At 44.6% G+C, this 14,476-nt stretch overlaps 1 protein-coding gene across 1 annotated transcript in view; it reads right to left on the reverse strand.

Annotated features, from left to right (window-relative positions):
• POU2F1 (POU class 2 homeobox 1) overlaps positions 1 to 11,923 on the reverse strand; it is a 76,289-nt gene extending 64,366 nt beyond the window's left edge. The window contains exons 1-3 of the mRNA XM_053909494.1: positions 11,879 to 11,923; positions 11,255 to 11,306; positions 10,784 to 10,884 (exon numbers count right to left, since the gene is read on the reverse strand). Of these exons, the coding sequence (XP_053765469.1) occupies positions 10,784 to 10,884; positions 11,255 to 11,306; positions 11,879 to 11,923 (198 nt within the window). The remainder of the gene's footprint in view (positions 1 to 10,783; positions 10,885 to 11,254; positions 11,307 to 11,878) is intronic.
• Positions 11,924 to 14,476: the final 2,553 nt, after the last annotated feature.

A 14,476-nucleotide genomic window follows, 5' to 3' on the forward strand; every position in this document is an offset into this window, starting at 1 on the left:
CCAATTATAACAAGTGGGTTCTTGAAGTCTATTATCTATGATGTTGCTGTCTATTTCTCCCTGCAGATGTATCAATATTGGCTTTAAATATTCAGGTGTTGGGGACACATGTATTTACAACTGTTGTATCATGCTATTGATTCAAACCTTTAGTCATTATGTAATGAACTTGTTTTCTCTTGTCGCAAATATTGACTTCCTGTGTATTTTAAGCATAGCTGACTCCCCCTGTTTTTTACTATCCCTGTTGTAAACATTTGCATAAAATATCTACTTCTGTACCTTCACTTTAAGATTTATGTGTTTATAAATCAAAGATGTTTCCTGCAAATAACATATTTTTTAGTTTGCTTTTGTTTCTTTTTCATTGAACAATCTATATGTCTGCATTGATTGGCATAATTCTCCATTTACATTTAAAGAAACTACTCAAATGTAAAAACTTATTATTTCCATTTTATTAACAATTTTCTTTATATTTTGTAGTTCTCTTGTTCCTAACTATGTTCCTCCTGTCTTTCTTAGTGGTTTGATCATCTTTGGTGATACAATTTGATTTTTTTCTCTTTAACCTTTGTGTATCTGCTATTACTGTGTTGAAATACGATATAAAACTATTATGGACATAAATGTCTCTTTAATCTGGTAACAAGATAACATCAGTGTCATTAAAATGCTGTGCACTACTATTAATCCACATTATTTAAGTTCTGATACCACAACTTATTTCTTATGTTGTGTATATATTAAAGATTTTGTAGTTATTATTATTCCCAATACATTTGCTCATTTTCTCATTTACTAGTATTATAATTGATTTACCCACCATAAAACTATTCCAATATTCTATTTATCTATATATTTATTATAATCAGTGATATTTTTACTTTAATAAGATATTTTTTTCCCCTGTCCATTTATTTCAACTAAAACTATTGCTTTTATCCCATCTTTAAACCCAGTGGTGATACATTGCATCAAATTTTGTTTAACGAGGGCAATTGTGATATCTCCTTGTTTAAAGGACAATTTTGTCCTATGTTTGATGGACAATTATTCTGGTAATAATATTCTTGTTTGGTAGTTTTCTTTCTCCTAGGATTTTCCACTTATTATTCCGTTCCCCTCTTGCATTAAAGTTTCTAATGTAAAATCTGCTGTCTCACTTCTAAGGGATTGTTGGATGGTAATTTTATTATTATTATTGAATTATATCACATACATTGCTTTATTAGTGTCAGGTTCACAACATATTGATATAAAATTATTTTCATTGTTTTATTCTCACTAATATAAATGTAGTCACCATCTTTAATCATACAGTTTTATTACAATATCATTAATTGTATTCCCTATGCTGTACTTTTTAAATCCCCGTGACATTTATAGTATAACTTGAAGTTTGTATCTCTTAATCCCCTTTGTGTCCTTCACAAATCCTACCATCACCACTTATGTGGCAGCCACCATTTTGTTCTGTCTACTTATAAGTCTGTTTGGTTTAATTTTTTTTTTAATTTTTTTAAGTTCATTTACTTTTGAAAGAGAGAGACAGAGCATGAGCAGTGGAGCAGCAGAGAGAGGAGACATAGAATCTGAAGCAGGCCCCAGGCTCTGAGCTGTCAGCACAGAACCAGATGCAAGGCTCCAACCCATGAGCAACAAGATCATGACCTGAGCCTAAGTCAGACATTCAACCGACTGAGCCACCCAGGTGCCCCTATTTGGTTCATTATTTTATGTTCATTTTTTGTTTGTACGTTTTGTGTTAAATTTAATATAATTAACTAATATGGTATTTGTCTTTCTCTGATGTATTTCACAATACATGATACCCTGAATGTCCATTCACGTTGTTGCAAATGGCAGGATATCATTATTTTTTATAGCTGACTAATATTCCACTGTACATATGCCACATTTTTATTCATTCATATTTGGATGGGCAATTGGTTTCCTTCCATGTCTTGGCTACTATAAATAATTCTGTAATAAACAAAATATTCACATATATTAGAATTAGGTTTTCGTTTTATTGTATGAATGCTCATGGTGGAATGACTAGATCACTTTGTATTTCTACTCTTCTTTTTTTGAAAACTCCATACTGTTTTTTATTGTGGTGGAACCAATTTACATTGCTGCCAACAGTGTATGATAATTTATACACTTTTTTCCATATCCTTGTCAATATGTATTATTTCTTACAATTATTTTAGTCATTAAAACAGGCCTGAGGTGATATCTCATTGTGCTTTTCACTTGCATTTTCTGGACAAACACTCATGCTGAGCAATTTTTCATTTCATTTCTTTTCATTTCATTTCTTTTCATTTCATTTCATTAACTTTTCATTTTATTTTTTGGTTGTGGATGACTTCTTTGTAAAATATTCAGGTCATCTGCCCATTGTTTAAATCACTCTGTGTGTGTGTGTGTGTGTGTGTGTGTGTGTGTTAGAGTTGAGTTGTATAAGATCTTTGTATATTTTGATTATTAACCCGTGTTTTTGAAATAATTTTTGCCAATATCTTCTCCCATTTGGATGTGGTCCTTTTGTTAAATTGCCGGGTTTGTGTGTGTGTGTGTGTGTGTGTGTGTGTGTGTGAACTTGTGTATGTGGTTTTAGTTGTGCACAATGTTTATTTTGATACAGTCACAATTGTTCATCTTTGGTTTTATTTCCATTGCATCCCAAGAGTCATTTATTAATTGTTAATGTCAATGTCTAGTTTACTCTTGTTCTTTATTTATTTTAGGAGACATAATTTCATCTTATTCTATTTTTTATATTTTTATTAAAACATATTGTCAATTTAGCTAACATACAATGTATTCAGTGTGCTCCTAGTTTTGGGGATATATTCCTGTGACTCACTGTTACATACAACATCAAATGCTCATCCTAATAAGTGCCCTCCTCAATGCCCGTCACATATTTTCCTCTCTCCCTGACTCTCTTCCCCATCAAGGGGAGTCCCCATCAAGGGAACTCTCCTCCCCATCAAGCCTCAGTTTTTACTCTATATTTAAGTCTCTTATGGTTTGCTTCGCTCTCTGTTTGAAACTAAATGTTCCCCTTCCCTTGTCCCATGGTCTTCTGTTAAATTTCTCAAATTCCACATATGAGTGAAAACATATGATGTCTGTCTTTGTCTGCTTGACTTATTTCACTTAGCATAATACCCTCTAATTTCATCCACATTGTTGCAAATGGCAGGATTTCATTTTTTCTCATTGCCAAGTAGTATTGTATCGTTTATACAAACCACTTTTTCTTTATCCATTCATCAGTTGGTAGGCATTTGGGCTATTTCCATAATTTGGCTATTGTTGAAAGTGCTGCTATAAACATTGGGGTACATTGCCCTTGAATCAGCACTCCTGTATCCATTGGATAAATGCCTAGCAGTGCTATTGCTGGGTCATAGGTAGTTCTGTTTTTAATTTTTTGAGGAAACTCCACTCTGTTTTCCAGAGCAGCTACACCAGTTTGCATTCCCACGAACAGTGCTAGAGGGTTCCTATTTCTCCACATCCTCACCAACATCTGTTGTTTCCTAGGTTTTTAATTGTAGCCACTCTGGCTGGTGTGAGATAGTAGCTCAGTGTGGTTTTGATTTGTATTTCCCTGATGATGACTGATGTTGAGCATCTTTTCATGTGTCTGTAGGGCATCTGGATGTCTTCCTTTGAAAAGTTCCTATTTGTGAATTCTGCCCATCTCTTCACTGGATTATTTGTTTTTGGGTGTTGAGTTTGGTAAGTTCTGTATAGATTTTGCATACTAACCTATTGTCTAATATGTCATATGAAAATATCTTCTCCCATTCCATGCCATTCCCATGCCTTTTAGTTTTGTTGATTGTTTCCTTTGCAGTGCAGAAGCTTTTTATCTGGATGAGGTCCCAATAGTTCATTTCTGCTTTTATTTCCCTTGCCTTCAGAGACATGTCAAGTAAGAAGTTTCTTTGACCGACATCAGAGAGGTTGTTGCCTGTTTTCTACTCTACAGTTTTGATGGTTTCCTGCCTCCCTTTTAGGTCTTTCATTCCTTTTGAGTTTATTTTTGTATATGGTGTAAGAAATTGGTCCAGTTTCATTCTGCATGTTGCTACCTAGCTCTCCTAGCACCATTTGCTAAAGAGACTGTCTTTTATCCAGTGGATACTTTTTCCTACTTTGTCAAAGATTACTTGGCCATATATTTGTGGGTCCAATTCTAGATTATCTATCCTATTCCATTGGTTTATGTGTCTTTTTTTGTGCCAGTACATACTGTCGTGTTGATTACAGCTTTTGGTAGAAGCTCAAGTCCAGAATTGTGATGTCTCATGCTTTGGTTTTCTTTTTCAATGTTACTTTGGCTATTTCGATTCATGTGTAGTGCCATACAAATTTTAGGGTTGTTCTAGCTTTGAGAAGAATTCTGGTGCAATTTTAATTAGGATTGCATTGAATTTATAGATTGCTTTGAGTAGTATTGATATTTTAACAATATTTGTTCTTCCATCCATGAGCATGGATTTTTTTTTTTTATTTCTTTGGATCTTCTTCAATTTTCTTCAAAAGTTTTCTATTGTTTTCAGCACACAGGTCGTTACATCTTTGTTACATTTATTCTTAGGTCCTTTATGTTTCTTGGTGCAATTGTAAATGGGATCAATTTCTTGAGTTCTCTTTCTGTTGTTTCATTATTGGTGTATTGAAATGCAACCGATTGCTGTACAATGATTTTGTACCCTGCCACTTAGCTGAATTCATGTATTAGTTCTAGAAACTTTTTGGTGGAGTCGTTCAGGTTTTCTATGTAGAGTATCATGTCATCTAAGAAAAATGAAAGTTTGACCTCTTCTTTGCCAATTTGGATGTCTTTTATTTCATTTTGTTGTCTGATTGCTGAGGGAGCCTAGGACTACCTACACTATGTTAAACAACAGTGGTGAGAGTGGACATCCCTGTAGTGTTCCTGATCTCATGGGGAAAGCTCTCACTGCTCCCCTATTGAGGATGATATTAGTTGTGGGCTTTTCATATATGGTTTTTGTCATGTTAAGGTACGTTCCTTCTATCTTGAATTTCTTGAGGATTTTTGTTAAAAAATGATGCTAAGTGAAATAAGTCAGTCAGAGAAAGACAGATACCATATGTTTTCACTCCTACGTGGATCCTGAGAAACTTAACAGAAGACCATGGGGGAGGGGAAGGGGAAAATTATAAACAGAGAGAGAAGGAAGCAAACCTTAAGAGACTCTTAAATACAGAGAACAAACTGAAGGTTTATGGGGGGGTGGGGAGAGGGAAAGTGGGTGATGGGCATTGAAGAGGGCACCTGTTGGGATGAGCAGTGGGTGTTGAAAGGAAATCAATTTGACAGTAAAGTATATTAAAAATAAAATTTTAAAAATTAAAAATTAAAAAAATCAAGGATGCTGTATTCTGACAAATGCCATTTGTGCATCTATTGACAGAGTCATATGGTTCTTTTCTTCTATTACTGTGTTGTTTCACTTGATTAATTTTGTAATTTTGAAGCAGTCCTACAGCCTAGGAATGAATGCCACTTGATAACGGTGAATAATTTTTGTGTACTATTGATATCGATATGATATTATCCTCTTGAGAATTTTTGCATCCATGTTCATCATGGATATTGGTCTGTAATTCTCCTTTTTTGTGAGGTCTCTGTCTGGTTTAAGAATCAAGGTAATGCTCACTTTATAGAATGAGTCCAGAAGGTTTCCTTCCGTTTCTACTTTTTTGGATCCTATCCTTCTCAAAGAAGCAATATTAAATCTGCTTTAAATGTCTGGTAGAATTCCCCTGGTAAGCCAACTGGACCAGGACTCTTATTTTTTTAGGATATTTTTTATAATTGATTCAATTTATTTGCTAGTGATGGGTCTGTAAAAATTTTCTATTACTTCCCATTTTGAGTTGTTGTAGGGTGTGGTGTCTAAGATTTTGTCCACTTCCTCTAGGTTGTCCAGACTGTTGGCATATCATTTTTCATACTATTCTATAATAATTGATTATATTTCTGTGGTGTTGATTGTGGTCTGTTATTTTTCATTTGAGATTTCATTTATTTGGGACCACTCTATTCTTTTTGAGAAGTCTAGCTATACCATTATCAATTTTTTTTTTCATAAAGAAAAAAGGCTCTTCGATTCATTGATCTGTTCTACTGAGTTTTCTTGTTCCTTGAGATAGGAGTGGATTGCATTGTATTTTCTTCTTAGGACTAACTTTGCTGCATCTCAAAGGAAAAGAAAAAAAGGAAAGGAAAGTAATTGAAAGGAAAGGAAGGGAAGGGAAGGGAAGAGAAGGGAACGGAAGGGAAGGGAAGGGAAGAGGGAAAGGGAAAAGGAGAGGAAAGGAAAGGAAAGGAAAGGAAAGGAAAGGAAAAAAAGAAAAGTAAGAAGAAAAGAAAAAAAGAAAAAAAAAGAAAAACGCTGGTGCTATTTCCACCACACTAGAGCTGATAATTTGGAGCACTTTGTGATCAGAAGACCTGGTGCATCCATGACAGGAAGGACTGTCTTGGTTCCCTGGGGGAAATGTCTGCTGGCAGAACGGTCCTGGTAAAGAGAACCCACACGACAGGGGGGTGGTGGATGAGTAGAAGGTGGCTGATATAAGCAGCCCCAGCCTCCACTAGGGGTGTTGAATTGCTCTCTGAATTCTGACCTTGCAAGTGGGCAGTGGGCGAAGAGGGAAGATGGCATCACCTTGCTCTTCTGTCCCAGGTGGGAGATCTCACGCCCACTGTTGTTCAGGGATCCATAACAGAAAAGAAATCTCCTCTTCTATGTCTCAGGTTTCCATCATATTTCTGCCCTCAACTCATCTCTGCCTGGGACATTGACATGCCTGGCATCACAGCTCTCCTGTGTTTTATCTCTGGTGCATGGCTGGTATTAAAAACTCCAAATCTTACAGGACTCAGCAAGCTGTGGACCCAATCCCCTCCTCTGGAGGAGAGCCTCTCACCACTACACCTGGTCCCTTCTGTGCTGGAAAAACAATTGTATGCCCGAGCAAGGGCCTGGAGTTTATGGTAACGCACAGGGAAATCTGTGACCAGGTTATGTACCCACTGTGTGGGACTCTGTCCTTGCTGTTGAACAGTTGCTCAAAGGTACCAGGGGGTCTTTTGTTCTTGAGAGACTATAAACCCTCTTCCAAATGTACTCCAGGAGGGGGAACATTCTCTGCCAGTGCAAACCAGGATTTCCCCACGGCATGCTTTCTGCTCTGTGCCTCTGCCCCAACCCCAGGAGCATCACATCCCACCAGGTTTGATTCTGGAAAATGACACACACTTATGAACTCTCATAATTTGAGCTCCAATGTTTGCAAAAATGTGCAATATTAAATTCCTCCCAATTCCCAAGTTAAATTATTTGGGAGGAGTGCTTTGATTAAGTGAACCCAATGCAGTACTCTCTCTCCCCTTCTGTCTTTCTCCTCTCTGCAAAAAGAGTTCTATCCCCTCTTTGACACTGAGTCTTTTCTCACCCCCAATTTATGTCTCCACACAGAATGCCTGCCACGTCTCTCACTCAAATTATGTACATTGTTTTCTTAATTCTCAGATCTATTTCCTAGATGTTCAAAATGATTTGTAGTTGATGTAGCTGTGTACTGTGTACAAGGGAGAAGACAAGTCCAGGGTCCCCCTACTACTCTGCCATTTTGACTACTTTTGCTATTTAATGTCTTATGAGTTCATATTTCTGTATGTGGCCAAAGAAAGAGGTCCATTCTTGGGGCATCTGGGAGGCTCAGTTGGTTAAGCATCTGGCTTCAGCTCAGGTCACGATCTTGCAGTACGTGAGTTCGAGCCCAAGGTCAGGCATTGTGTTGCCAGCTGAGAGCTTGGAGACTGCTTCAGATTCTGTGTGCCCCTCTCTCTTTCACTCTTCCCCACTTGCACTCTGTCTCTCTCCAATGAATAAACATAATCCATATGTATATAGATATAGATATATAGATATATTGATATATAGATATATACATACAGGAGGATCCAGGCGCTGAACCCACAGCAGGACAGTGGTCTCCCCGAGGGCTCAGTTGAGGGCACAAGGGAGGGTGCCGGTCAGGATCAGTCTTTGGCTGCCAAGGCCACACAAGTCGATGGGACCCTGGTCGGGGAGGCCTCAGGAATCCTCTCAGGCAGCTGCAGCCAGGCCTGGGAAAAGACATGGTGAGCTTCCAGGTTCCCTGCTGAGTGATCCTGCACCGCTTCCGGACCCTAGGTGCGTGGTGTTGTCAGACTTTTCTATTGGGTCCCCATGGGGAGAGAGCAGTAGCTAGGATTAGGGTTTCGTCCATGGAGTTCGCCAGGGCCGAAGTGACTCCGGACTCGTGATCTCCCTCGAAGTCTGAAGTGACGGCCCATGCGATGGGGCAGCTCTATTGGAGGGATAGGGTTCGAGGCTGGCTTAGGTTTCGGTGGAGGGTTCTGGTATTGGGGTAGGGTTAGGGTTAGGGTTAGGGGTTAGGGTTAGGGTTAGGTGTTAGGGTTTAGGGTTAGGCTTAGGGTTAGGGTTAGGCATGGGTCTGGGGTCCCTGAGATTTGAGCTGTTAGGGGGGGATGTAGCCAGGTAGGGCCCATCCTCTGGGGGTCTCCCTGCTCCCTGTGGGGCAGGGAAGGGTGTCAGAGGGCTGCTGAGGGGGCCTGACGCCTCCCACCAGCAGGCTGGGGCCAAGGCTTGGCCAACTTCAGGTCTCAACCATACCTTGGCCCGAGGTCTCAATCAAGAGAAAATGGGGGTTCACTCCAAGCCTGTGCCACATTGCAAGAAGGGGGCCCACAGACCTCCCAGTTGGACCCTGAGCCCATAATAGCTGCTTCTAAAGAATCCCTACATGGGTGCCCAGCTGCCTCTCTGCTGACTGCCCCCTTATCTCAGGGAAGAGAGCCACAACCAAGTCCCGGCCTGCTGACTCCCTACCCTGAGGCCTGCCCTGCCGAGGCCTAGACAAGATCTGGCCCAGATATACCTCCCAGGCTATAGCATGATCTCTAATTACCCGGCACCTTGATCTACAGGAGTATCTTTCTGTATACATATAAAAATATACAGCTCTGAACAATAAACTTCTCAAAGCAGAGCCTATTTTTAGAGTTATGCTTACTGAACCAGCATCCAGCATTTCCCTGCTTGTCAGCAGCTCCCGGCGGGATGGGCAGGCGCCACAGGGATATGTAGGCAGCGCTTAGGAATGGTGGGGTCTTCTCAGACCTCTCGAGCATAGCAGGAAAGGGGCCATTTGGCTGGACGCCCAAGCTGGCGGGCGCGTGGCGGTGGCAGCCAGCTCCTGCTCCTTGCCCTCTGGTCCTGAGCGCCCTGCACAGCTCTGCAAGGTCTGCCTCCATCCTAATGTCATGACAACATGAGTGACAGGGAAAATCTCCAACCCCAGCTTCCCTGAGCCTCGATTTCCCACTTGCCTGGGGTGGGGGGACGGCCACCACTTCGAGGCAATGTGATGGACTCAGGTGAATGGCGCCCTGGCAAGGAGCCCTGCAGACAGCCAATACCCTGCCTAATTAGAGGGAATTATCCAGGAAGGGCCTCGGCAGCACCCTTCCTCAGTTGGGGCTTGTTCTCATCCGCGCACAGCCAGAGAGAAGAAAAAAGTCTGCTGTCCTGTGAAGCCAGCGCATGCAGCCAGGCCCTCACCCTGTCCTGTCAACATGTTTTCCAAGGTCATCTTTCTGGCCCTGGGGAAGTGGTGGCTCCAGTCTCCCCAGCCCAGGCCTCACTCCTAAACATAAAGAAAATCTGTCTCCAGCCTGCTGGAGATGGGCTGGACTGTCCCAGTTCTCTGCTTGTGAGTCAGTCCCATTAAAATAACCCGGAGGACCAGAACGGGCTTTGGAGATGGGAATTCAGGGTCCTGGAGACAGGGACGGGTGGGAGGGCAGCCCTTGGAACCTGCAATCAGATATCCCTTGAATGTTTATGATCCTGGGGGCTCCCATGGGGATGAGGGTCTTGGTTGTTCATAAACACTGAGCCCAATGCAAGGCCAGGGGAGGCCCCGCATGGTGCATGGGTGCCTGCCCAGGGGGTCCCATGGAGCTCAGAGCATGGCAAATGTGGGGAGGAAAGGGGTCACCCAGGCAGGAGGGAAGGAAAAGGGGTTCTAGATCTACAAGTGCCACCTCCACTGTCTCGGTCATGTCGAGCTCTTGGGTCTCTTCATAGCACACCTCACTATCTTTTTTCCATCCATTTGTTCTGTAAGTCTGTCTCTTGCTGTGAGAAAGCTGACTCCATAAGGGTGGAGGTGTGGCTGCCTGTGCTACTTCTGTTTCTGGATCAGGCATCCCCAGTGCTGTGAACAGGGCTTAGCACAAGCAGGTGCTCAGTTAGTATTTGTGGATGGATGGATGGATGAGTGATGGATGCTACTGGTGACTAAGGAGCCCACATGAACCTGGAAGGCAGTATCACTCATCTGTCCATTCAACAAACACAGAGAGCTCTATGCCAGGTGCACCCTCCCACAACCGCACCTCATCTGACCTTCTCCCCTGGACCAAGGGCCGCGGGACCAAACCCCTCTCATTTCTTTCTAAGACCCTTGGGCGGCATCCCCTTATCACACTGTCCCCTGGCATTTCAGCTGGGCCCCCTTGTTCACTCCCTGTGAACCCAGGGCAGGGCTCACTCCTCTCTGGTTTGCAAGCAGGGGCCCCGAGGCCTGGAGGGGAGCGAGGCTTAGCTGGGTCACTGACACACTGCACAGCCGAGATGGGGCTCACTCCCTCACCCTGCAGCTGGGCCTCAGAAATATTAAACGGCTGCAGAATGTTTCTCCGAGATACAGATATGTGGTCTGCACCCAGAACACTGCTCTCCAGGCCTGAGTCACAGGGGGACAGGGGCTTCATGCGGTCCCACTCCTTGGGGACCCCGGCTCAGTTCCCCTGGGCCTACCTCTGCCCTGTGCCCATCTCCCACAATCCTGGGAAGGCTGTGAGGCCAGACCGGCTCTGGCGGGACAGCAGACAGGAAGCAGAAACAGAGTCTCACTCCATAAGTTGGTGAATGTGCCCTTTTACTTAGGCTGAAAGCCAGCTGGCAAAGGGCTGGCCATGAAACTCTGCACGAGGGCAGGCGCCCGGGGCCGACACAAACACCCTGCAGTCAAGTCCAGCCATGGCCTCGGCTCGGTGAGGGGCCAGTCCTAGTGGCATCGCCATTAGTCCCAGAGCAGTTGGTTTTCAACTTACCTGGGATCTCACCGTACATCCTGGAGTCCGGAGCATTAAGCTGGGGATAGGCCTAAACCAGGAGAATAATCAGGCTTCAACACCAGTCCTGCAGTCAAGCCCAGGATGGGCAGCCTTTCCACAGAGAGGCTATGAAAAAGCCCTTTATTCTCCCCAGTGCTATCTGGGCCAGGCCAAGGCAGGGTGAGGCCCATCCGGGACCCTGAGCCTTGCCGCCGGGGCAAAGCTGGGTGGGAGGCCTGATGCTCCCCTCCCCCATACAGACACTGTAGACCTCACAGAGCTCCCTGAAAGCCAGAGAGTCTCTCTGCTCATGGTTCACGGGGTCTCAACACAGAGCTCCAGGTCAGCAGCCCTGGGCCTAAAGAGTATTTAAAAAAGAAACAAACAAAAAACCCTCCAAAGCTATAATAAATCACCACACTTGACATCTAGAAGGTATTTTTTCTCCTTTAAATGCAAATCCAGGCTTCTGACTTTTCTTGGGGAGAGAAACGGTTGAGGATCTGGCCATACTGGGCCCAGGGTCCTGCCTGATGACAGACAGAGCAGGGGTAGCCACACCCAGATGGGGCATGCTCTTCCTCCACCCTAGTCCTCACCGCTCCCTATTGCTCGCCATACTCGGCCTGCTCCTCCCCCATTGGCCACCTTCTTGCCTGCTGCCATGCTCACAGAGGACCCATCTCAAAGAGCAGCAGTCTGATCTGCGGACCCAGGCTCAGCCATTCCCAGGGAACCTGATTTAGAACACCAAGTCCCGAGGGGCAGGATCCAAGACTTCCCACAGTTCTGCATGGCTAGTGGGAACGTCAGGGCCTTCTGCTCTGCTGCATCATGTATTTAACTTTTACAAGACCTTACCAATGTAATGCCACCACACTGGTTCTGATCCAAAACCACGTGGCCATCATAGCCACCAAGCCTCAATTTCCCAGATGCCCTCATTTCTCAGTTCCATATGGTCAAGATATCATTTGAAAAACCCTCTGATGGGGCACCTAGGTGGCTCAGTTGGTTAAGCGTCCGACTTCAGCTCAGGTCATGATCCCATGGTCCGTGGATTCGAGCCCCGTGTCTGGCTCTGTGCTGACAGCTCGGAGCCTGGAGCCTGCTTCAGATTCTGTGTCTCCCTCTCTCTCTCTCTGTCCCTCCCCCGTTCATGCTCTGTCTCTCACTGTCTCAAAAATAAATAAACATTAAAAAGAAAAAAAAGAAAAGAAAGAAAAGAAAAGAAAAGAAAAGAAAAGAAAAGAAAAGAAAAGAGCCTTGTGATAACCTGGTGTTTATTCTCAAACTGGACTCTCAGGTGGTCTCCTGGGGTTGGAAGCTCTGCTCTGCCCACCCTCGGCCGCCTCCTCTGCCTGTCTCTGTATTTGGAACAATGCCCTCATGGCTCCAGAAGCACCCACAGAGAGTATGGGGAAGATCGGTGAGATCAGACCATGTTGAGATGAGGTTCCCACTTCTGGGCTGAGTGACCTGGGGCAAGTTACCTCACCTCTCTGGGCTTCTGGTTGTCTCATCTTTGCAGTGTGGATCATTCCTGCCCTTCTTGCCCAACAGAAATGTGGGAATCAAGAGGGGACACACTTTGCCAGCTACAAACCCCTGTGTAGGCATGTGGGGCTGTCTCTGCTGTGCTCCCACTGCTGATCAGAGAAGAAGGGCTCAGTAGAGAGTCTTTTGCTGGGATTGTCAAGGCCAAAAAGAGGGATTCAGGATAAGTGTCCTCCAGCCAAGCACCAAACTAAGCACTTCCTGCTTGGGAAACCAGAAATGTCTCTTGTGGATCTGTACAGAGCTTTATACTTTCAGAAGCCCCTTTCCCTGCATCCTTCCCACTGCTTACCTGGTCTCAAGCAATAAAGTTTACAAAACAGCTTCCCTGACTATGATCTCATCTGTGTATGGCATTGCCCTCTTCCTTTTCTCTCTATATAGCTATTTTCTATATACTCTGCCAGACCCTCACCCCCAGCTAAGCCAGGGTAGTCCTTGTTGGTTTTGACTTTTTACTGCATAAAGACGACCAGAGCTTCCAACCCCTGGGGCTCACTCGGAAAGATTTTTCAGAATACACACACACACACACACACAGCCAAAAATCTTCCTGGCTGAGCCAAATTAAATACAGAGGCCTCTAGTTATTTCCATATGTGCAAAATGGACTCAAATAAAGTAGTTCTCTGTGGCAGGCTCCAGCAGACAGGGCTGGGCCAGGCCCCAGGGATGCCCAAGGAGTGCCGGGCGGGAGGCACAGGCTGGGGAGGCTGGCGCTGGGAAAGAGTGTGGGCAGAGAGGAGGAAGATGCCCACTGTGCAGGCCTCGCTGCCTCCGCCCCACCCTGCTGGCCAGGGCCAGGCATGTGGCCATCTGGGAGCCTGGGACAGCCTCGGCCCCAGCTCTCCAGTCCCACCCAGACTGGCACGCATACTAAGTTTGCCTACCCTCAACAGCCAGAAAAGCACTTTCTAAATTGCAAATCGCTCAAGTCTTTTCGGGCATAAAATCTTTGTCATGGTCCAGGCGTCTCAATGGGGCACTTCCTCTGCCCTCCCACAGGCTCCCAACCCACCTCCCAGACTGCTGCCCCTCCCACTGACCCCACCTCACTCCCAGGTTGCAGTTCTGCAGTGCTGTGACTCCTGGCCTGGCCCTGGATGTGCCACCCTGGGGGAGCAGAGCCCACGAGAGCCCACGGGACTGCTCTGCCCAGCTGTGAGCTGACCCTAGGAGGCAGCGCATTTCATGTGTCTGGGTCCTTGGGGATGAAAACCCACGTATAAAATATGTAAATGAGCAAATAAATGAATGGACGACGGCGCAAAAAATACTACGCTGACAACAACAGATGCTCGCACAGAAATAACTCGTAGCGTCCTGTCACAATGTTTTAAAACAGATTTTCATTCTTTAAAGCAGTTTTAGGTTCCCAGAAACGCCGAGCAGAAAGTAGAGATATCCCATATTCTCCGTCATCCCCCGGCCCCACGCATAACCTCCCCGGCTCTCACCTCCCCAACCCTCTCTGTGCTGCATTTGCTAATCCATGGACCTATACTGACATGAGGTTTTCACCCCAAGTCCACAGATTACAGGAGGCTTCATTCTTGGTGGTGCGGGCAACCACTACTGGAGACGGATGCAGCGTCATCTCCCCATTTCATGGATGGAGAAACTGACGTGCAGTGGGGCGATGTGACTTAGCACAGCCCACAC

This window comes from Panthera pardus, unplaced genomic scaffold (assembly GCF_024362965.1).
Source record: "Panthera pardus isolate Hobbes unplaced genomic scaffold, ASM2436296v1 HiC_scaffold_21, whole genome shotgun sequence".
NCBI classification, from domain to species: Eukaryota; Metazoa; Chordata; class Mammalia; order Carnivora; family Felidae; genus Panthera; species Panthera pardus.